This window comes from Dipodomys spectabilis, unplaced genomic scaffold (genome assembly GCF_019054845.1).
Source record: "Dipodomys spectabilis isolate Male_0828 unplaced genomic scaffold, ASM1905484v1 ptg000422l, whole genome shotgun sequence".
Taxonomy (NCBI): Eukaryota; Metazoa; Chordata; class Mammalia; order Rodentia; family Heteromyidae; genus Dipodomys; species Dipodomys spectabilis.
The window spans coordinates 6,430,027-6,453,844 of record NW_024871099.1 but is presented as its reverse complement, the minus strand read 5'-3'; the positions used below and the strand labels follow the sequence as shown (position 1 = coordinate 6,453,844).

General features: G+C 52.1%; 1 protein-coding gene across 1 annotated transcript in view; it reads left to right on the top strand.

The window, feature by feature from the left end:
• Positions 1-22,919, top strand: part of LOC122097542 (Fc fragment of IgG binding protein) — a 32,461-nt gene extending 9,542 nt beyond the window's left edge. The window contains exons 6-19 of the mRNA XM_042668109.1: positions 1,042-1,634; positions 3,107-3,692; positions 4,086-4,285; positions 5,460-5,601; positions 6,369-6,706; positions 8,761-9,337; positions 10,664-11,280; positions 13,005-13,548; positions 15,276-15,847; positions 16,458-17,031; positions 17,925-18,124; positions 19,706-20,086; positions 22,325-22,590; positions 22,719-22,919. Coding sequence (XP_042524043.1) covers positions 1,042-1,634; positions 3,107-3,692; positions 4,086-4,285; positions 5,460-5,601; positions 6,369-6,706; positions 8,761-9,337; positions 10,664-11,280; positions 13,005-13,548; positions 15,276-15,847; positions 16,458-17,031; positions 17,925-18,124; positions 19,706-20,086; positions 22,325-22,590; positions 22,719-22,728 — 5,600 coding nt within the window. The 3' untranslated portion in view covers positions 22,729-22,919. The remainder of the gene's footprint in view (positions 1-1,041; positions 1,635-3,106; positions 3,693-4,085; positions 4,286-5,459; positions 5,602-6,368; positions 6,707-8,760; positions 9,338-10,663; positions 11,281-13,004; positions 13,549-15,275; positions 15,848-16,457; positions 17,032-17,924; positions 18,125-19,705; positions 20,087-22,324; positions 22,591-22,718) is intronic.
• The last annotated feature ends 899 nt before the right edge of the window (positions 22,920-23,818 follow it).

Here is a 23,818-nt window from a genome sequence, read left to right as displayed (position 1 = left end):
CAGTTTTCTGTTGGTTTATTGAAGATCAGAGTCTTAGGACTTTTCTTGCTCAGGCTGGCTTTGAACCATGATCCTTAGATCTTAGCCTCCTGAGTTACTTGGATTACAGGTGTGAGCCACTGGTGCCCAGCTACTATAATAACTTTTTTTTTTTTTGCCAGTCCTGGGGCTTGAACTCAGGGCCTGGGCACTGTCCCATAACATCTTTTGCTCAAGGCTAGCATTCTAACACTTGAGCCACAGTGCCTCTTCTGGCTTTTTCTGTTTATGTGGTGCTGAGGAATGCAACCTAGGGTTTCATGCATGCTAGGGAAACACTCTGCCACTAAGCCACATTCCCAGCCCCTACTATAATAATTTTTCTGGGGGGGAAGGGGTCTGGTCGTGGGGCCTGAACTCTGGGCCTGGGGACTGTCCCTGAGCTCTCCAGCTCAAGGCTAGCGCTCTACCACTTGAGCCACAGCACCACTTCCGGCTTTTTTTTTCCTGCTTATGTGGTGCTGAAGAATTGAACCCAGGGCCTCATGCATGCAAGGCAAGCGCTCTACCACTGAGCCACCTTCCCAACCCATTACAATAATTTTTAAATGCTAGGGCCTTACACTTTTTTTTTTCTTTTTGGTCGGTCGTGGGGCTTGAACTCTGGGTCTGGGCGCTGTCTCTCATCTCTTCATCTCAAGGCGAGCGCTCTACCACTTGAGCCACAGCACCACTTCTAGCTTTTTCTGCTTATGTGGTGGTGAGGAATCGAACCCAGGGCCTCATGCATGCATGGCGAGCACTCTACCACGGAGCTACCTTCCCAGTCCAGGGCCTTCCACTTTAGGTGGGCTTTTTCTCCTCCAGGCTGGCAATCAGCCACTTGAGCCACGCCTCCACTTCCAGCTTTGGGCTAGCTCATTGGAGATAAGAATCTCCTACAATTGTCTATCTGAACCTCGATCCTCTGGATCCCAGTCTCCTGAGTAGCTAGGGTGACAGGCGGGAGCCACTAGCACCCAGCTGAAGGATTCTGGCTGACTCTGGCCCCTCTCCCCACAGCCCTGAGCTGCCCTCCCCACAGCCACTACGAACCGTGTTCCTACGGCTGCCCGCTGTCCTGTGGAGACCTTCCCGTGTCAGGGGGCTGCGGCTCCGAATGCCAAGAGAGCTGCGTGTGTGACGATGGCTACGCACTCAGCGGCGAGGCCTGCGTGCCCCTGTCCTCCTGCGGCTGCATCCACGAGGGGGCGTACTACCTACCCGGCCAGACCTTCTACCCCGGCCCCGAGTGCAATTCCCTCTGCCACTGCCAAGAGGGCGGCCTGGTGTCCTGTGAGCCCTCGTCCTGCGGCCCGCATGAGGCCTGCCGGCCGTCCAATGGCGTCCTGGGATGCGTAGCTGTGGGCAGCACCACGTGCCAGGCGTCAGGAGACCCCCATTACACCACCTTTGATGGCCACCGCTTCGACTTCATGGGCACCTGTGTGTACGTGCTGGCTCAGACTTGCGGGAACCGGCCCGGCCTGCCTCAGTTTACCATCCTGCAGGAGAACAAGGCCTGGGGCAATGGCAAAGTGAGCGTGACCAAGGCCATCACGGTCATCGTGGCCAATTACACCCTGAAGCTGGAGCAGCAACGGTGGAAGGTCACGGTGAGAGGGGGGAGGGGGAGGGGCGAGGCCCTGGTGGGGAGGACCACAGGTGGGGGAGGATCGGAAAGGGGAACACAGACCCCCCCAAGGGGGATGTGCTTTAAAAAAAAAAACCAAGCATTAGCTCCCAGCCCCCACTGTCCTTTAACTCTGTTTTGCTCAAGGCTGGCTGGTGCTCTACCACGTGAACCACACCCCCTGACTTTTTGGTTGCTGGAGAAAAGAGTTTCATGGACTTTCTTGCCCAGGCTGGCTTTGATCCATGATCCTCACATGTGAGCCTTCTGAGTAGCTAGAATTGTATGTGTGAGTCACTGGCACCTGGCTCACTGCTTTATTATTATTATTATTATATTTTTGCCAGTCCTGGGGCATGAACTCAGGGCCTGAGCACTGTCCCTGAGCCTCTTTATGCTCAAGGATAGCACTCTACCCCTTGAGCCACAGTACCACTGCTGGCTTTTTCTGAGTTGTTTATTGGAGATGAGAGTCTCATACACTTCCCTACCCAAGCTGGCTTCAAACCTCAATCCTCAGATCTCAGCCTCCTGAGTAGCTAGGATTACAGGTGTGAGCCACCAGCATCCAGCTAACCATACTATTATTGGAGCTATTTATACTTTTTTATTTTATTTACTTTTTTTGTCAGTCGTGGGGCTTGAGCTCTGGGTCTGGGCGCTGTCCCTCAGCTCTTCAGCACAAGGCGAGCACTCTACCACTTCAGCCACAGGGCAACTTCCAGTTTTCTGGGGGTTGATTAGAGATAAGAAGCTCATGGACTTTCCTGCCCGGGTTGGGTTTGAGGTCCTCAGATCTCAGCCTCCTGAGTAGCTAGGACTGCAGGTGTGAGCCACCTGCACCCGGCTATTTATACATCTTTTACAAATATGGCTACCATCTGGGCGCAGGTGGCTCACGCCTGTCATTCTAGCAACTCAGGAGGCTGAGATCTGAGGATCATGGTTCAATGTCAGCCTGGGCAGGAAAGTCCATAAAACTCTTATCTCCAATGAACCACCAGAAAACTGGAAGTGGAGCTGGAGCTCAGAGGGGTGGAGCACTAGGTTTGAATAACAACCAAAAAAAATGCTCAGGGACAGCACCCAGGCCCTGACTTCAAGCCTCAGGACCAGCACCAAAAATATATATACTAAAGTTAAGAGAGATGAGGTCGGGCTGGGAAGGTGGCTCAGTGGTAGAGCACTTGCTTTGCATGCATGAGGCCCTGGGTTCGATTCCTCAGCACCACATAAGCAAAAAAGAAAAAAGCCGGAAGTGGCGCTGTGGCTCAAGTGGTAGAGTGCTAGCCTTGAGCTGAAGAGCTGAGGGAAAGCGCCCAGGCCCAGAGTTCAGGCCCCACGACCGGACCCCCCCCCCCAAAAAAAAAGAGAGATGAGGTCATGGGAAGATGAGACAGGGGACATTGGAAGGCCAGACCACCCCCACCATGTTTGCTGTCCTTTATCTCCCAGGTGAACGGTGTGGACATGAACTTGCCTGTGCTGCTGGCTGAGGGACAGATCCATGTCTACCAGCATGGCTCCGATGTGGTGATAGAGACCGACTTTGGTCTGCGGGTGACCTATGACCTGATGTACAATGTGAGGGTCACCATCCCAGGCAACTACTACCAGCAGATGTGTGGCTTGTGTGGAGATTACAACGGTGACTCCAAGGATGACCTGCAGAAGCCCGACGGCTCCCAAGCAGCCAACCCCAACGAGTTTGGTAACTCCTGGGAAGAAAAAGTTCCCGACTCTCCTTGCGCGCCGGTACCCGATTGCAAACCAGGAGAAGACTGCAATGCCCAGTGCAGCCCCGAGCTGGAGAGCCAGTACCAGAACGAAGAGTTCTGTGGATTCCTCACCAAGCCCACGGGACCGCTGGCTGCCTGCCACCAGCTGCTCGATCCCCAGGGTCCCCTGCAAGACTGTGTGTTCGATCTCTGCCAGGCCGGTGGGAATCTGAGCATTCTCTGTGACCACATTCACGCTTACGTGAGCGCGTGCCAGGCGATGGAAGGTCAAGTGGAACCCTGGCGGACGGAGTCTTTCTGTCGTGAGTCACGGGGTGGGGAGGAGAGGGGGGCATCCATCGAGGGGATGGGGAGAGGGGAGGTCGAGGCACAGGAGAGTGTAGACTTAAGCTGGGTGCCAGTGGCTCACACCTGTCATCCTAGCTACTCAGGAGGCTGAGATCTGAGGATCACAGTTCGATGCCAGCCTGGGCAGGAAAGTCTGTGAGACTCTTCTCTTCAATGAACCACCAGAAAATGGAAGTAGGGCTGTGGCTCAAAGTGGCAGAGCACTAGCCTTGAGCAAAAAGAGATCAAGGATAGCACCCAGGCCCCGAGTTCAAGCCCCATGACCGACAACAACAACAAAAAAAAGGGTGTGGACTCAACGCCCTGAAGCATGCCCTGTGTTCTGATCAGCACCCCCTTTCTTACAGCCATGAAGTGCCCTCCTCACAGCCACTATGAGCTCTGCGCAGACACCTGCTCCCTGGGGTGCTGGGCTATAAGCTCCAGCCCGCACTGCCCAGGCGGTTGTGCAGAAGGCTGTGAGTGTGACTCTGGCTTCCTGTACAACGGAACAGCATGCGTGCCCATCCAGGAGTGTGGCTGTTACCACAACGGGGCCTACTACAAGGTAGGAAACCTCCGCATCCAGGGCAGAGCCGCCTGACTTCGTTCTAGACACATCCCTGCCCTCAACGCCCATCACCTTCTGAACATGGCTCCCATCTGCCCCTTCCCTGGCCTCGTCTGGGTCCATCTCGCTTCCCCCACGCCCCCACTGGTACTTCCTGTGATCCTATGACCCTTCACAGGGCCATAGGAAAGGCCGGTCTAAATATGTCTGTGGGTTTGGAATCTTTAAACCCTTCCCTGACTCCTCAGTTGAAAATATACCTTGCAGGAGCTGGTGGCTCATGCCCGTAATCCTAGATATTTGGGAGGCTCAGATCCAAGAATCAGGATTCAAAGTCAACTCGGGCAGAAAAGTCTCTATGATTATTTGTTGTTGGTGGTCATGGGGAGCTCTTTTTGCTCAAGGCTAGCGCTCTGCCACTTTGAGCCACAGCTCTACTTCTGGTTTTTGAATAATTAATTGGAAATAAGAGTTTCACAAACTTTTCTGCCTGGGCTGACTTTGAACCACAATCCTCAGATCTCAGCCTCCTGAGTAGCTAGAATGACAGGTGTGAGCCACCGGCACCAGCTTCCCTAAAACTTTAATTCCCATTAAACTACCAAAAAGAAGCAGAGATGTGGCTCGAGAGGTAAAGAGCCAACCTTGTGCAAAAAAAAAAAAGCCAAGTGAGAATGTGAGGCCTGAGTTCAAGCACGCACGCGTGCACGCACGCACACACACACACACACACACACACACACACACAGCAGTTTCCCAGTCTTCCTTGGCCTTTGCCCCTCCTCCCTCTCCACCTGGACTTAAACATATCCACTCCATTCTACTTTCTTTATCCGGTGCCGGGATTATCTGCAACTTACAGATGAGGAAACCAAGGGGAGGCAGAGGTCAGGTGATGGGCAGTTTGGAAATAGCAGAGCCAGCTCAAACCCAGGCATATTTCTCCAGCCTTCTCTGCTGTGCGACTCTGGGGTTCAGACACCCCAGCTGCCTAGGGCGTGTTACACAATGCATGAACGAGTGAATGCGTGCAAGGGAGTGAGTGTGTGAATGGGAGGAGGCCCACAGCGACACTGTGCACTCATATCTGACAAGGGACCGTCCTGCGGAGCGCCAGCCCGCCAGACCCCTCTGCACCTCTCATAGATGACTGTGCCCTCTGTCCCCACAGCCGGAGCAGACGGTCCTCCTCAATGGCTGCCAGCAGAAGTGTGTGTGCCATGCTGGCGAGGGTATGGTGTGCCAGGACCACAGCTGCAAGCCAGGCCAGGTGTGCGAGCCCTCCGGAGGTGTCCTGAGCTGTGTTACTAAAGGTACTGGGCTGTGGGACCCAGGATGGATGACTGGGACTTGAGCGATGCCAGTGCTCTGAGTTTGGCCCCCTTCAAGGCCTGGATCTCAGCTGTGAGAACCTGTGATACTGGACTGTGTCCAGTTCATCATACAGTCAGAACTTGAAGGACTGCCCGGGTGTGTCTTGGGCCCTGGGATCGGGTCTTGCCTTCCATAACCTTCAGAGCCAGTAGTCCTGGTACAGATTGCGGCAGGTGTGGGCAAACAGCTATTCTTCGCAGACCTCCTTGTGCAGGTCCCAGGGCTTGAACTCAGGGCCTGGGCACTGTCCCTGAGTTGTTGATGTTGTTGTTGTTTTTGTCGGCGTGGAGCCTGAACTCTGGGCATGGGTGCCGTTCTTCAGCTCTTCAGCTCAAGACTAGCACTCTACCTCTTGAGCCACAGCCCCACTTCCGGCCTTTTCTGCTTATGTGGTGCTGAGGAATCAAACCCAGGGCCTCATGCATGCAAGGCAAGCACTCTACCACTGAGCCACCTTCCCAGCCACTGAGTTGTTTTTTGTTCGTTTCTTTAACGCTCTACTGTTGAGCCATATCTCCACTTTGGGCTTTTGGGTTGTTACTTGGAGATAAGAGTCTCAGAGACTTTCCTGCCTGGCTTGGCAGATCTCAGCTTCCTGAGTAGCTGGGATTACAGGTGTGAGCTACCGATGCCTGAGTGCTAACAGCTGTTCTTAGGGTAGGCAGCCCATCAACACCCTCTCTTCTCTGCCCCCAACTCCCCTCAGATCCATGCCATGGGGTAACCTGCCGGCCACAAGAAACATGCAAAGACCAAAACGGCCAGGGTGTGTGCGTGCCCAACTACAACTCCACGTGCTGGCTATGGGGCGATCCTCACTACCATTCCTTCGACGGCTGGAGCTTTGATTTCCAGGGTACCTGTGACTATGTCCTGGCAACCACCTTCTGCCCAGGGGTCAGCGCCCAGGGCCTGACGCCCTTCACCATCACCACCAAGAACGAGAACCGGGGCAGCCCCTCCGTGTCCTATGTCAAGCAGGTCACCGTGTCCACCCTAGGAGTCAACATCTCCATCCACAAGAACGAGATCGGGAAAGTCCGGGTACGTCTAGCAGGGTGGTCCCAGAGGGGCAAATTAAGTCCTGACAGCCATAGTTAACAAGCTCAGAGCTCTTCTTCATCTAGGCCTGGAACCACAGAGCAGCAAAGGCAATGGTGATTGATCACAGCAACCCAGGCATCTCTTCCCAGGAAACTGAGCCAAGTTAGGGCCAGGGCGCTGTCCCTGAGCGCTTCTGCTCAAGGCTAGTGCTCTTCCACTTTGAGCTACAGAGCCACTTCCGGTTTTTTTGGTAGTTCACTGGAGATAAGAGTCTCATGGGGACTTTCTTGCCTGGGCTGGCTTTGAACCTTGATCCTCACATCTCTGAGTAGCTAGGATGACAGGCACAAGCCACCAGCACCTGGCTCCCTTCCGGCTTTCTGTGGCTAATGGGAGATGAGTGTCTCATGGACTTTCTTGCCCCTGTTGGCTTTGAACTGTGATCCCTGGATCTCAGTCTCCTCCTTAGTAGCTCTATGAGGATAGGCAGGTGACTTAAGTTGATAGGGCTCGGTGTCCACATCTGGGAAGTGGGCATCAGAAGCAGTCCCTGCCCCCACAGCAAAGTGGTATAAGTGAAGGACTCAGCTCTGAGTGATACCCCAGTGAACATTGGTGGGTGTTAAGGAGGAAACTAATGAGAAGCGAGAAAGTGTTTGGGAAGATGCCCACAGAAGTGGAGAGACAGGCTAACAGCAGCAAAGAGGGAAGGAGGATGGGCAGGATGGGATAGGCAGCCACTGTATGGTCATGAGTGAGGGGAGATGCCTGACCAGAGAGAGGCTCCAGTATGACAGGGTAGCAGGAAGGGAGAGAGAGTCGGAGATCTAGAGAGGAAATGCAGGTGCACAGGCATACAGAGATCTAGGGAGAAAGAGCAGAGGTGGGGGGAATCAAGCTGGACATTAATGGTGCCAGCCTGTAATCCTGGCTACTCAAGAGGCTGAGATCTGAGGACTGTGGTTCTAAGCCAGCTTGGGGCAGGCAAATCATGAGACTCCAATAAGCAACCAAATGCTGAAAGTGGAGGTGTAGTTCAAGTGTTTTTTTTTTTTTGGGTCCAGTCGTGGGGCCTGAACTCTGGGCCTGGGCGCTGTCCCTCAGCTCTTCAGCTCAAGGCTAGCGCTCTACCCCTTGAGCCACAGCGCCACTTCCGGCTTTTTTCTTTTTGCTTATGTGGTGCTGAGGAATCGAACCCAGGGCCTCATGCATGCAAGGCAAGCGCTATACCACTGAGCCACCTTCCCAGCCCCCTAGTTCAAGTGTTAGAGTGCCAATCTTGAACAAAGCGCTAAGGGACAGTGCCCAGGCCTTGAGTTCAAGCCTTTGTACTGGCAAGACAGAGAGAGAAATGCGAGCACGTGCACGCACGTGCACGCACGCGTGTGCACACACACACACACACACACACACACACAGGCAGACAGAGGCAAAGAGACAGAGAGATCAAATGAGAGGTCTCAGTTCCCAGAGCTTGAATAAGAACAGCTATCCCCAATTAAAAAAAAATTATTTATTTATTTTATTACTATTTTTTTTTGAGCCATGGCACCACTTCAGGCTTTTTCTGTTATGTGGTATGAGGAATCGAACCCAGGGCTTCATGTACTGTACCACTAAGCCACATTCCCAGCCCTATTTATTTTTTGTTGGTCGTGGGCCTTGAACTCTGGGCCTGGGCACTGTCCCTGAGATCTTTTGCTCGAGGCTAGCGCTCTACCACTTAAGCCACAGCACTACTTCCTGTTTTCTGGTGGTTAATTAGAGATAAGAATCTCATAGAGACTTTTCTGCTGAGGCTGCCTTTGAACCATGATCCTCAAATCTCAGCCTCCTGAGTAGGTAGGATGATAAGTATGAGCCACTGGCAATTGGCAGTTAGACAATGTCCGTACAACTATCAATCATGAGAATGGTATAGGTAATTCCTGTTCTCTGGCAGGAGAAGGAAAAGGAAGGAAGGAGAGGGAAGGAAGGAAGGAAGGAGGGAAGGAGGGAAGGAGAGCTCCACCCTTACCTCATGGGACCCCCATTTGCCTCCCTCCCTCCTTCAGGTGAACGGTGTGCTGACAGCCCTGCCTGTCTCTGTGGCTGGTGGACGGATTTTGGTGACCCATGGTGGGTCCAAGGCTGTTCTGGCAACTGACTTTGGACTTCAAGTCACCTATGACTGGAACTGGCGGGTAGAGGTGACACTGACCAGCAGCTACTATGACGCAGTGTGTGGGCTCTGTGGGGATATGGACCAAAACCCCAGCAATGATAAGATCTTCCCCAATGGCACAGTGGCTCCATCCATACCCAGTTGGGGCGGCAGCTGGCAAGTTCCAGGCTGGGACCCATTCTGCTGGCATGAATGCCACGGCTCCTGCCCAACATGCCCTGAGAACCAGCTGGAGAAATATGAGGGTCCTGCCTTCTGTGGACCCCTAAACCCAACTAGCACAAGCAGCCCCTTCGCCTCCTGCCATTCCCATGTGCCGCCTGAAGACTACTTTAAGGGCTGTGTTCTAGATGTCTGCCTGGGTGGAGGAGTCCAAGACATACTTTGTCAGGCCTTGGCTGCCTATGCGGCTGCCTGCCAGGCTGCAGGTATCACCATCAAGGACTGGAGGACCCAGGCCGGCTGTGGTGAGTTGCTGGGGAGAGGAAGCCAAGTCTGAGGGTGCAGTCAGTCTCCTTTCTGTGGGACCCGTTAGGTTTTACTTTAGTCCCTTGCAGGAGGGAGGGGGAGGGTGTCTTTCTGCTTTTGTTTGTTTGTGCCAGTACTGGCACAAACTCAGGGTCTCTCCTTCTTACTTAAGACTGGTACTCTAGACCGGGCACCAGTGTCTCATGCCTGTCATTCTAGCTACTCAGGAGGCTGAGATCTGAGGATCATGGTTCAAAGCCAGCCCGGGCAGGAAAGTCCATGAGACTCTTATCTCCAATGAACCACCAGAAAACCAGAAGTAGTGCTGTGGCTCAAGTGGTAGAGTACTAGCCTTGAGCTGAAGAGCTGCGGGACAGTGCCCAAGCCAAGAGTTCAAGCCCCACAACTAACTTAAAAAAAAACAACAGGGCTGGGAAGGTGGCTCAGTGGTAGAGCGCTTGCCTTGCATGCCTGAGACCCTGGGTTCGATTCCTCAGCACCACATAAGCAAAAAGAAAAAAGCCAGAAGTGGCACTGTGGCTCAAGTGGTAGAGCGCTAGCCTTGAGCTGAAGAGGTGAGGGACAGCGCCCAGGCCCAGAGTTCAGGCCCCATGACCGGACTCCCCCTCCCAAAAGAAAAATAGAAACTGTGGTACTCTATCACTTAAACCACACCCCCCACTTCCAATGTTTTGCTGGTTCATTGTAGATGAATATCTCAGATTTATCTATCTAAGATAGCTTTGAACCAAAATCCTCAGATCTCAGCCTCCTGAGGAGCTAGGATTACAAAGTGTGAGTAACCAGTGTCTGGCATCTTTCTGTTGCTTTTTTGTTGTTGGTTGTCAGGCTTGAACTCAGGACCCTGAGCTTCTTTTGCTCAAGGCTAATCCTCTACCACTTGAGCTATAGCACCACTTCCAGTTTCGTGGTGGTCCATTGGAGATAAGAGTCTCAGAACTTTTGTGTTCAGGCTGGCTTTGAACCTTGATCCTCAGCTCACAGCCTCCTGAGTAGCTAGGATTACAGGCATGAGCCAGCAGTACCCAACTTTTCTGCTGCTTTGTGTCTATTTGTCTTGACATTTCTCCATTTTCTTTTGATTATCTGTCATTCTGTTTCTCATTCATGTTTTCTGTCTGTCCTATATCACTGTTTGGGCCTCTGTCTGTCAATGTCTCTTCTTTTGCGCTCTCTCTGTTTCTCTCCCTCTCTCTCCCCCTTCCCCTGTGCTTCTCCCTCCCCTCTCTCTCTTGCCATCTTATCCAGAATCCATCTCATACCCCTTCCCTTTCTTTCCCTTCCATCCCTTCATCTGTCCACAGAGATGTCCTGCCCAGACAACAGCCACTACGAACTCTGTGGGCCGCCTTGCCCGGCCAGCTGCCCACCCCCGGCACGGCTCACGACTCCAGCTGTGTGTGAGGGTCCCTGTACAGAAGGCTGCCAGTGTGATGAGGGCTTCGTACTGAGTGCTGACCACTGTGTCCCCCTGGAGGGCGGCTGTGGCTGCTGGGACAATGGCACCTACCACGAGGCAGGCACTGACTTTTGGACCGATGCCACCTGCTCCCGGCGGTGCCGCTGTGAATCAGGGAGTGGCTCGCTGGTCTGTACCTCTGCCAGCTGTGGGCCAGGTGAAGAGTGTGCCTTGTTGCCCTCTGGCCAGTATGGCTGCCAACCCACCAGCACTGTTGAATGCCAGGCCTGGGGTGACCCCCATTACATTACCCTGGATGGGCACCGATTCGACTTCCAGGGCAACTGTGAGTATCTTCTGAGTGCGCCCTGCCACAAAGCACCTGAGGGCACCGAGGACTTCAATGTCACTGTTGTCAACGAGCACCGGGGCAGCCAGGCTGTCAGCTACACCCGCAGTGTCAGTCTGCAAATCTACGGCCATAGTCTGACCCTCAGCGCCCTCTGGCCCCAAAAGCTACAGGTGAGGGAGCTGCTTCCCCCCCACCCCCACTCCCCCTCCCCCAATGCAGAAGGGCTGCCAGCTTTGGGGTGCAGGAGGCTGTAAGGATTGGGCAATTCCTCCTTTTATAGTTATTTTTTTTCTTGGTGCCTATCTTGGGGCTTGAATTCAAGGCCTGGGCTCTGTCCCTGCCCTTCTTATGCTCAAGGCTATAGCAACTCTACCATTTGAGCCACAGCTCCACTTCTGAGTTTTGGTGTGTTTTTGTTATGTTTTTATTTTTATTTTTTGTTGTTGTTGGTGGTCAGGGGACTTGAACTCTGGGCCTGGGTGCTGTCCCTCAGCTCTTCAGCTCAAGGCGAGCACTCTACCACTTGAGCCACAGCACCACTGCTGGTTTTCTGGTGGTTTATTGGAGATAAGAGTCTCACAGCCTTTCCTGCCCTGGGCTGGTTTTCAACTGTGATCCTCAGTTCTTAGCCTCCTGAGTAGCTAGGATGACAGGCGTGAGCTACCAGTGCCCAGCTGGGTTTGTTTTTGTTTTTGCTTTTCTTTGTAGTTTAGTGGAAATATGAGTCCCATAGAATTTCTTGCCCGGGCTGGCTTTCAATCACAATCCTCAGATTTCAGTCTTCTGAGTAGCTAGGATTATAGGCGTGAGCCACTGGTGCTTGGCCCTTTCACAGTTTTAACTGAACCATCCTGGGAAGCTCACACTATAGGCCTATTTATAGGGCTTAGAGCAGTGATATATGTTTCTCTTACCCTTGACTTATTCCTCTGGAAATGGTCTTCATAAAGTACCTGCTTCAGGGTAGCATGGGGTAAATGACATTATGTCTATAGGTGCTTTATTATTATTATTACTACATTATTACTATTATTACCATCGTTATTATTATTATTATTTTGGTAGCTCTTGAACTCAGGGGTATGGGTACTGCTCCTGAGCTTTTTTGCTCAAGGCTTAGTGCTCCACCACTTTTTTTTTTTTTTTTAGAGAAAAGTAGCTTATTATTATTTATTTATTTTTTTTGGTCGGTCGTGGGCTTGAACTCTGGGCCTGGGTGCTATCCCTCAGCTCTTCAGCTCAAGGCTAGCGCTCTACCACTTGAGCTACAGCACCACTTCCTCCACCACTTTTCATTTTTTGTCCATCATGTGGCTTGAACTCTGGGAGCTGTCCCTGAGCTCTTCAGCTCAAGACCAGTGCTCTACCACTTGAGCTATAGCACCACTTCCCATTTTTCTGGTGGTTAATTGGAGGTAAGAGTCTCAGGGACTTTCCTGTCTGGGCTGGCTTTGAACTGCGATCCTCAGATCTCAGTCTCTTGAGTAGCTAGGATTACAGGCCTGAACCACTGGTGTCCAACTTGCTCTACCACTTTGAGCCATGGCACCACTTCTGTGGTTAATTGGAGATAAGAATCTCATGGACCTTCCTGCCCAAGCTGGCTTGGAACTGAGATCCTCACATCTCAGCCTCCTGAGTAGCTAGGATGAGCGGCGTGCGACACCAGCACCCAGCAACTTTTTATTTTTTTTTTGTCAGTTGTAGGGTTTGAACTCATATCCTGGGTGCTGTCCTTGAGCTCTTTTTGATCAAGGCTAGCACTCTACCACTTTGAGCCACAGCTTCGCTTCCAACTTTTTTATATTACTATAATAACAGGGGAGGACACCTCTGGGGGGGGGGGGAGATCCCATAGCTCCTGAGTGATAGAGACAATCCCCTTCCCCGGCAGGTGGACGGCGAGCTGGTGGATCTGCCCTTCCAGCTGGACTCTCGCCTGCACGCTTACCTGAGCGGCAGCGATGTGGTGGTCACCACAACTTTTGGGCTCTCGCTGACTTTCGACGGCAACAACTTCGTGCGCCTGCGCGTGCCCGCGGCGTACGCGGGCGCCCTCTGCGGCCTGTGCGGGAACTACAACAAGGACCCGGCAGACGACCTGACAGCCGTAGACGGGGACCCAAGCGGTTGGCAAGTAGGGGGCCAGCCAGGCTGCGGAGAATGCGTGCCGGGGCCATGTCCCCCAACCTGCACACCCGAGCAACTGGAGCCCTTCCGTGGTCCCGAAGCCTGCGGTGTCATCTCGGACCCCAAAGGCCCATTAGCACCGTGCCACAGCCTCCTGCCACCTGAGCAGTACTTAGAGGCTTGCTTGCTGGATGCCTGCCAGGCTCAGGGCCATCCCCGAGGCCTCTGTCCTGCTGTGGCCACTTACGTGGCAGCCTGTCAGGCCGCTGGGGCCCAGATTGATGAGTGGAGGCGGCCAGACTTCTGTCGTGAGTACTGATCTGTGTATTTGTGTGTGGTGGTGGTGGGGGTTCATCTTTCCCCATCCCAGGACTATGAGGCGAGAATCCCCACCACCACCACCACCACCACCACCATGGAGCTGGGGGCCCATCCTTATTGCCCTGAACAGATACACCTGACACAGACACACACTGAAATAAGGCCAGGTCTGGTAACCCAGTAGGAGGAGTTCACTCAGACTGACCTGATCAGAAACCCTGGGCTAGTCCCCCCCCCCCCCCCCCCCCCCCCCCCGGGGATTCATGCTTCATCTCTCAGTGACCCAGACATGGTGGTGATCCAATCAAAGTCACACAGCAAGGAGCCACTGGTCTCACCTGCTCTGATGTCCTGTGACTGTCTTACACACTGGGATACATTTGGTCACCCATCATCAGCTAGGTACCAGTATTCTCTGGGTAGACTGTACATTTATTTTTTTATTTTTTACTTTTTGGGTCCGGTCGTGGGGCCTGAACACTGGGCCTGGGTGCTGTCCCTCAGCTCTTCAGCTCAAGGCTAGCGCTCTACCACTTGAGCCACAGCGCCACTTCCAGCTTTTTTCTTTTTGCTTATGTGGTGCTGATGTATTGATCCCAGGGCAAGGCAAGCGCTCTACCACTGAGCTACCTTCCCAGCCCTAGACTGTACATTTAATAACACCAACTGGAGCCCGGCACTGGTGGTTCACACCTGTAATCCTAGCTACTCAGGAGGCTGAGATCTGAGGATCGCAGTTCAAAGCCAGCCCGGGCAGGAAAATCTGTGAGACTCTTCTCTCTAATAAGCCAGAAAACCAGAGCGGCGCTGTGGCTCAAGCGGTAGAGCACTTGAGCTGAAGAGCTGAGGGACAGTGCCTAGGCCCAGAGTTCAAGTCACACGTCCAAAACAACAACAAAAAAAAAACCAGAAAACAAAAACCGCCAACTGGTTGGATACACTCAGGTAGATCCAGGACCAGCGTCGGGAAAGAACTACACACATTTTCCTGGGAAATTCTCTTCAGGCAGATCTACTAGATCAAGTTTACACCTAATCAGGTACATAAATATCAGTCTTTGCCTGAAAAATGCTTTATCAGAATCTGACAGGTTTTCCAGGTCTTGTCAGATACCACAGCCAGGTACACTCAGGCTGACTGGTTCCTTGATCACAGTCAGACCCTGAGACAGCCATGGCTAGTTTGAATCCTGCCTATTCAACTCAAGAGGCAGTCATTTAACTCTTCCCTCCCTCCCCCCTCCCTCCCTCTCTTCCTCCCTCCATCCCTCCCTTCTTCCTTCCTCCCTCTCTTCTTCCTTCCTTCCTTCCTCTCTCTCTCTCTCTCTCTCTCTCTTTCTCTCTCTCTCCTCTTTCTCTCTTTCTAAATTTCTTTCAAGTTCTAGGGCTTGAACTCAGGGCTTGGACACTGTCTCTGAGCCTCTTTATGTTCATGGCTAGTAATCCACTGCTTACAGGGCCACTTCCAGGTTTCGAGTTCAAGCCCCAGGACCAGCACATACACACACACACACACACACACACCCGAGGTACTTGGTCAAGTTAACACACATCTGGTCGGGGAGATCTGGTCATGTCTCGCCACCCCCATACTGAATCCCCCCATGAGATGCTCTGGATCACCCCTCCACACTTGGTCCAGACAGGGTCTCCCATTAGGGACCTATGCTTGTCTCACTTTTGCACCTGCTTTGTACCTGCCGTATGTCCACAGCTCTCCAGTGCCCTGCCAACAGCCACTATGAGCTTTGCGGTAACTCCTGCCCAGTGAGCTGCCCCAGCCTCTCTGCACCCGAGGGCTGTGAGCCCACCTGCCGTGAAGGCTGTGCCTGCGATGCCGGCTTTGTGCTCAGTGGTGACACCTGTGTGCCAGTGAGCCAGTGTGGCTGTCTCCATGGTGGCCGCTACTACCCGCTCGGCTCAGTCTTCTACCCGGGCCCTGAGTGCGAGCGGCGCTGTGAATGTGGACCTGGGGGCAAGGTCAGCTGCCAGGAGGGTGCGGCCTGTGGTCCCTATGAAGAGTGCCGGGTAGAGGAAGGCGTGCAGGCCTGCCATCCTACGGGCTGTGGCCGCTGTCTGGCCAATGAGGGAATCCATTACGTCACCCTGGATGGGCGTGTCTATGACCTGCACGGCTCTTGCTCCTACGTCTTGGCCCAAGTCTGTCAACCCAAACCCGGAGAGGAGAACTTTGCCATCGTGTTAGAGAAGGACTCGGCTGGCCAGCCCCAACGTGTGCTGGTGACTGTGAACGACCAGGTTGTGACTCTGGCTAAAGGACAGCAGGTGAGTGAACTTTGACGCTGTTTTGGGATTGGGGTTGGGGGGGAGACACGCTGGGCTCGGGTGCTGGCCCTCAGCTCAAGGCTCGTGCTCTACTACTTGAGCCACAGCACCAGTTTTCTGATGGTTAATTGAAAATAAGAGTCTCATGGACTTTCTTGCCCAGGCTGTCTTTGAACCATGATCCTCAGATCTCAGCCTCCTGAGTAGCTAGGATGACAGGCATGAGCCACCGGTGCTTGGCTTACTTTGGGATTTTTTTTTTTTTGGGTCCGGTCATGGGGCCTGAACTCTGGGCCTGGGCGCTGTCCCTCAGCTCTTCAGCTCAAGGCTAGCGCTCTACCACTTGAGCCATAGCGCCACTTCCGGCTTTTTTTCTTTTTGCTTATGTGGTGCTGAGGAATCGAACCCAGGGCCTCAGGCATGCAAGGCAAGCGCTCTACCACTGAGCCACCTTCCCAGCCCCTACTTTGGGATTTTTAACATGACCTTAACCTACATTAAAAGTTGGGGTACAACTATGGCTTGAAGTTCTTCCCTGAGGGTGGGAGACGTCTCAAGCTTCATGCTGGACAGCCTGACCTGAATGATCTGTGACTCTCTACTCATTCAGGTCACCATAGATGGCCAGCGGGTGACCCTGCCTGTGGCCATGGGCAGCGTGCGAGTGACCGCAGAAGGCCGCAACATGATTCTCCAGACAACCAAGGGGCTGCGCCTCCTCTTTGATGGAGATGCCCACATCCTCATCTCCATCCCCAGCCCCTTCCATGGACGGGTCTGTGGCCTCTGTGGGAACTTCAACAGCAACTGGACAGATGACTTCAGGTTCCCCAATGGCACGATGTCCCCCAGTGTGGAGGCTTTTGCAGAATCATGGCGTGTGCCCAGCTCTGTCGAGGGCTGTAGCGAGGGCTGTGGACCCAAAGGCTGCCCCGTGTGCTTGGCAGAGGAGACAGCAAAGTACGAGGACAACAAGGCCTGTGGGAAGCTCCGTGACCCCAAAGGCCCCTTCGCAGCCTGTCACGGAGTGGTGAATCCCACAGAATACTTCCGCCAGTGCGTGTACGACCAGTGTGCCCACCAGGGCGACGTGGCCTTTCTCTGCCGCAGCCTGGCAGCCTACACGGCCGCCTGCCAGGCAGCTGGTGCCACTGTGAAACCCTGGAGGACAGATAGCTTCTGCCGTGAGTATCCATGGGCCCCTCAGAGGCCACCTCCCTGCCACTCGGGGACTGTCCCTTCCTCTAGTAGCCCATTGTCCTCAAACCTCACCCTTGACTTCTCTCCTTAGGGATCAACCCAGTTCTTTCTGTGGTAACTTGTGAGAAGTTGGGGTACCCTGGAACCCACATAAAAGACTTTGTCTGTGTCTTACCACCCTTTCCAGTAGAGGGAAGGCTACAGAGATTAGACTTCCAGATATAATACAGTACACGCACACACCCCTCTTGCCAGTACTGGGTGCTCTGTCCCTGAGCTTTTGTGCTCAAGGCTAGTGTTCTACCACTTGAGCCACAATTCCAACTTCTGACTTTCTTTAGTTGTTGTTTGTATAAAGGTGGTGTACATAAGTCAGATAAAGAATACCTTGATTTTTGGACCAGATCACCTCTTCACGTCTGTTTTTGTTTTTGTTCTCGTTTTTTGCTGGTCCTAGGGCTTGAACTCTGGTTCTGGGTATTGCCCCCTGAGCTCCTTTTGCTCAAGGCTCGTGCTCTACCACTTGAGCCACAGCGCCACTACCAGGTTTTTCTGTGATTAATTGGAGTTAAGAATCTTGTGGATTTTCCTGCCCAGGCTGGCTTTGAACCGTGATCCTCAGATCTCAGCCTTTTGAGTAGCTAGGATTACAGGCCTGAGCCACCAGGGCCAGGCATGATTTGGGCTTTTTGATGATTCATTGGAGATCGAGTCTCATAGACTTTTTTGCTTAGACTGGCTTCGAACCCCGATCCTTGGGTCTCAGCCTCCTGAGTAGTTAGGATGACAGATGTGGGCCACCAGCACCCCAGGCTTCCATTACTTTTTTCACTCTGCTTGCAGTGTGGTGACCTCATCCTACCTCTTCTCTCTGCAGCTCTCCAGTGCCCCGACCACAGCCACTACTCCGTGTGCACTCGCTCCTGTCAGGGCTCCTGTGCTGCCCTCTCTGGCCTCACTGGCTGCTCCTCTCTCTGCTTCGAGGGTTGTGAATGTGACGACCGCTTCCTGCTCTCCCAGGGTGTCTGCATCCCTGTCCAAGAATGTGGCTGTGCTCATAATGGCCACTATCTGCCGGTGAGCAGGGGCTGGGGGTGGGTGGCGTGGTGGGAGGAGCTTAAAGGGGACTCGCATCTGGGATTAAGTTTCTATTCAAGAATGGAGCTAGGAGAGCTACCCTATGTCCCAGCTAAATGACTCAAGGTGGGTAAATCTGGCCTGTAGTAATTTCTCAGCTAATCATCCCAGACTTGGTAGCTGAAAACAAGGGACATGCACCCCCTTCCATCCCTTTTCCTCCCACACCCCCTCCCCCAGTTTTGGAGGTTACAGGTGAGAAATCAGCGTCAAGCCTGGTGATGTACCACTTGAACCACACCTCCACTTCCAGCTTTTTGTTGGTTCAGTGGCGATAAGAGTTTCTCAGATTTGTCTACCAGGGCTGGCTTAGAACAATGATCCTCAGATCTCAGCCTCCTGATTTGTTAGGATTACTGGCATGAGCCACCAGCGCCTAGCATCTCACTTCATTTCTTTTTTTTTCTTCTTCTTCTTGTTATTATAAAGGTGATATACAAAGGGGGTAGAATTCCATCAGTTAAGTAAACAGTGCATTTCTTTTTGGAAAATGTGATCCCTTCCCTGGTTCTCTCCCACCTTTTCCCTCCTGTCCCCACCCACAAGTTGCATAGTTCATTTTCAACAAAATCCCCTTCCTTCCTTCCTTCATTCTTTCCTTCCTTCCTTCCGTTCTTTCTCTCCTCTTTCTTTCTTTCTTTTTGTCGGTCATGGGCTTGAACTCAGAGCCTGAGAGCTGTCCCGGAGCTCTCACTCAAGGCTGATGCCCTATCACTTTGAGCCACAGTGCAACTTCCTGTTTTCTGTTTATTGGAGATAAGAGTCTCATGGACTTTCCTGCCTAGGTTGACTTCAAATTACAATCCCAAGAGTCTCACGGACTTTCCTGCCTAGGTTGACTTCAAACTACAATCCTCAGATCTCAGCCTCCTGGGTAGCTAGGATATGAGTCACCTGCACCTACTTAACATAGTCCACTTCTTTTTGTTTTTGTTTTTGTTGCTTGTGGGGCTTGAACTCTAGGTCTGGGCGCTGTGCCTGAGCTCTTCAGCTCAAGACGAGTACTCTACTCCTTGAGCAACAGTGCCACATCTGGTTTTCTGGTGGTTAATTGGAGATATAAGAGTCTCATCGATTTTCCTGCCCAGGCTGGCTTTGAACAGCCATCCTCAGATCTCAGCCTCCTGAGTAGCTGGGTTTACAGGCGTGAGCCACCAGCGCCTGGCCATAGTCCATTTCTTTTTTTTTTTTTTTTTTGGGGGGGGGGGGGTCTGGTCATGGGGCCTGAACTCTGGGCCTGGGCGCTGTCCCTCAGCTCTTCAGCTCAAGGCTAGAGCTCTACTACTTGAGCCACAGCGCCACTTCCGGCTTTTTTCTTTTTGCTTATGTGGTGCTGAGGAATCGAACCCAGAGCCTCATGCATGCAAGGCAAGCGCTCCACCACTGAGCCACCTTCCCAGCCCCGCCATAGTCCATTTCTAACTAAGAGTTTGCTCCCAACTCCTGCCTGTGTGAATACACAGGGTTGGAAGACTCACTGCCATCACCGAGTGGCTCTTACCAGGTCCTTTCTGTACACAGATGAACTCCTCACTGCTGACTGAAGACTGCAGCCAGCGTTGTTCCTGCTCCTCAAGTGCAGTCCTTACATGCCAGGAGGCTGGCTGCCCATCAGGCCATGTCTGTGAGATCCAGGAGGGTATTCACGATTGCTGGCCTGCCCGTGGTCTCTGCTCCGTCTCCCTGGGTACCAACCTCACCACCTTCGATGGAGCCTACGGTGCCATCAGCTCTTCTGGGTTTTATGAGCTCTCTTCCCTCTGCCCGGGACTACAGAACATTCCCTGGTACCGGGTAGTTATTGATGTGCAGTCTTGCCAGGACAATGTGCAAACTGTGGGTGAAGTTCACATCTTTTTCCAGGAAGGGCTGGTCACGGTAACTCCACACAAAGGCGTGTGGGTAAGTATGGCCATAGGTAGGTGCAAATGTCTCCCCTGGGCTTTTGCTTTTCTCATTGTGTCCTGTATTCCTGGTTGCCTGGTTGACTTGCTGTTTTTCTTTTTTCTTTTTGTTGGCCATAGGGCTTGAACTCAGGGCCCGGGCACTGTTCCTGAGCTCTTCAGTTCAATGCTACCACTCTACCACTTTGAGCCACAGTGCCACTTCCAGTTTTCTGGTGGTTACCTGGAGACAACAGTCTCATGGCCTTTCCCTGCCTAGACTAGCTTTGAACTGGGATCCTCAGATCTCAGCCTCCCGAGTAGATAGGATTAGATAGGATTACAGGCGTGAGCCACTGGCACCTGGCTGCTATCTGTTTTTCTTAGCCAGACTGTAATTTGATCTCTGGATTTGTGTACTTGTCTCAATATTTCAGAGTTCGTCCCTCTGTTCAGGCTGAATCCTTGAGGAGCAAGTAGATTCTCAAGTAATGGGATAGTTTTGGTATTAGTATTCACCAAGACTCTGATCATTACAAATCACAGAAAATGACTTTCAAATTGAATTAAGTAAAGGTAAATACATTAGTCTATATAATGAGAGCATCCTAAGATAGAGCCTTTGGGTTTTTTTTTTTTTGTCAGTCACGGGGCTTGAACTCTGGGCCTGGGCACTGTCCCTCAGCTCTTCAGCTCAAGGCGAGCACTCTACCACTTGAGCTACAGCGCCACTTCCGGTTTTCTGGTGGTTTTTATTGGAGATAGGAGTCTCACGGTCTCTCCTGCCCAGGCTGGCTTTGAACCGCGATCCTCAGATCTCAGCCTCCTGAGTAGCTAGGATTACAGGCGTGAGCCACCAGCGCCTGGCAAAATAGAGCCTTTGGAATGACTGGATCCGGGTACCCTGGGAATAGTTCCAGGTTGTACCTCCATCTTCTAGACTTCTTGTCCACTCAGTCAGCTTCATTCTCAGACAAGCTCTCTTTTCACAGGCACAGAGATAATCCCCTTCTTTGTCCAAGCATAACATTCCACTAGTCTTAGCACCTCAGTAGCAAGTGGTCTAACCAATGCATGGCATTACTTCTCACTGGGGCCAGTTTGGATCACATGACCACTGGCAGAACGAATTATTGGTGGTCTTATCATCTCAATGATGTAATTGGTCAGACTGAAGTCACATGACCCACCAGGGATTTACCCAAGATCTTTCCTTTTGTTTTTTTGTTTGGGGGGGGGGGGCAGGTCTGGTCCTGGGGCCTGAACTCTGGACCTGGGCGCTGTCCCTCAGCTCTTCAGCTCAAGGCTAGCGCTCTACCACTTGAGCCACAGCGCCACTTCTGGCTTTTTTTCTTTTTGCTTATGTGGTGCTGAGGAATCGAACCGAGGGCCTCAGGCATGCAAGGCAAGCACTCTACCACTGAGCCACCTTCCCAGCCCCCCAAGATCTTTCCTAAATGCAGCAATTCATTTATGTGGGTAGGGAACCTTTTTTCTTTTCTTCTCTTTTTCTTTTTTCTTTCTTTTCTTTCTTTTTTTTTTTTTTTGGTCATGGGGCTTGAACTCTGGACCTGGTGCTGTCCCTCAGCTCTTCAGCTCAAGGTGAATGCTCTACCACTTGAGCCACAGCACCACTTCCAGTTTTCTTGTAGTTTATTGGCAATAAGAATCTCACAGACTTTCCTGTCTGGGCTGGCTTTGAACCAAGATCCTCAGATCCTCAGCCTCCTGAGTAGCTAGGATTACAGGTGTGAACCACCAGCACCTGGCCTAGAGAACCTTTTTCTACTAAGGGCTATTTGGATATTATAATTTGCAATCCACACAAAGTCATCAATACATGCAAATGGACTCCGGAAGCTGACAAAAAGAACAATACAAAGCCCAACACTGGTAGCTCACGCCTGTAATCCTAGCCACTCAGGAGGCTGAGATCTTAGGATCATGATTTGAAGCCAGCCTGAGCAGGAAAGTCTGAGACTTCATCAACCACCAAGAAGCCCAAAGTGGAGCTGTGGCTCTAGTGGTAGAGCCACAGCCTTGCACAAAAGAAAAAAAGAAAGCTATGAGAGTTCCCAGGCCCTGAGTTCAATTAAGCGTGAGCTTGCATCTCCACATGGTGCATTTCTCCAGGTCTCCATCTCTTTCAGCACCTCCTGCTTTGCTTTAGCACCTTGAACTTGGTGCTTGAGCATTCCATGCTGGAAACCCTCCAGTTCTCCAATGGCTCTGTCCTCACATTCTTCTTCATCACCAGGTGAATGGTCTCCAGGTGGATCTTCCAGCTAATGTGTCATCTGTGTCTGTGAGCCAATCCCCTGACTCTATACTAGTCCACCAGAAGGAAGGGGTCCAGGTGAGGCTTGGAACCAATGGGCAGCTGGCTGTGATGATCAGTGACAGCCATACTGGCCTGCTGTGTGGGGCTTGTGGAAACTTTGATGGGGACCAGAACAATGACTTGCCCAACTCCCTGGGGAAGACGGTGATGGAGAAATGGAGAGCACCAGACTTCTCTCCATGGTAAGCGATGTGGTAAGGGATGTGGCTTCGTGGGGACAGGGACCCTTGAGTCCTCATGGACAAGGGGGGGACAGTTTGGGGTGGGGAAATGTCAGTAAGATAAGGTGCTGATTATCTGTCCCTTGCAGTTACAACTGAGGAATCATTCATGGACAATGAAGGCTTTATGGACCAGAAATGAAGATTTCAAGACCTGACCTCCCTAGAGGTCACAATGTTTGAAGATTGTCCTTGTATGTCCCCCCTTCCCCACTCCACATGCTACCCCTCTGCCAAACTACTGAGACCAAATGTAAGAGCATTGAGTAAATATCTCCAGTCAAGCTGCATGCCAATGTGTCTGTCTCATTCTGTACCATCTCTGATTTCCTTCCTACACAGCAGGGGAACCTGGATGTGTAGATTTTTACTGGGGTTGAGAGGATGGATGGATGCATTCATGCATAAGATGCATGGGTAGCCAGGTGCTAGTGGTTCATGCCTGTAATCCTAGCTACTCATGAGGATGAGATCTGAGAATCATGATTTGAAGCCAGCCCAGGAAAGAAAGTTCAGAATATAGGCCAGAAGGAAGCTGTAGTTCAAGTGGTAGAGGGGTAGCCTTAAGCAAAAAAGCTCAGGGAGGAGGTGGGAACATAGTTTAGTGGTAAAGTGCTGACCTAGCATGCATGACGCCCTGGGTTCGATTCCTCAGTACCACATAAACAGAAAAAGCCGGAAGAATAGTGCTGTGGCTAAAGTGGTAGAGCACTATCCTTGAGCGAAAGCAGCGCAGGGACATTGCCCAGGTCCTGAATTCAAGCCCCAGGACTGGCAAAACAAAAACAAAAACTCAGGACAATTGTCCCAGGACTAGTGAGTATGTACACACACAGGTAGGTAGATGAAGAAATAAGTGTTGTGGAGGGTAGGGAAATACATTAAGAATTGGAATAGATTAAGAATCTATTGCTGGATGCTGGTGGCTCAAGCCTGTAATCCCAGTACGCAGGAAGATGAGATCTGAGGCTTGCCAGCGTGGGCAGAAAAGTCAGGGTGAAGCTGGGCGCCAGTGGCTCATGCTTGTAATCCTAGCTACTCAGGAGGCTGAGATCTGAGGATCATGGTTCAAAGCCAGCAGGAAACTCTGTGAAACTCTTATCTCCAATAAATCATCAAAAAACCCGAAATGACGCTGTAGCTCAAGTGGTAGAGCGCTAGCCTTCAGCTGAACAGCCGATCAGGCCCA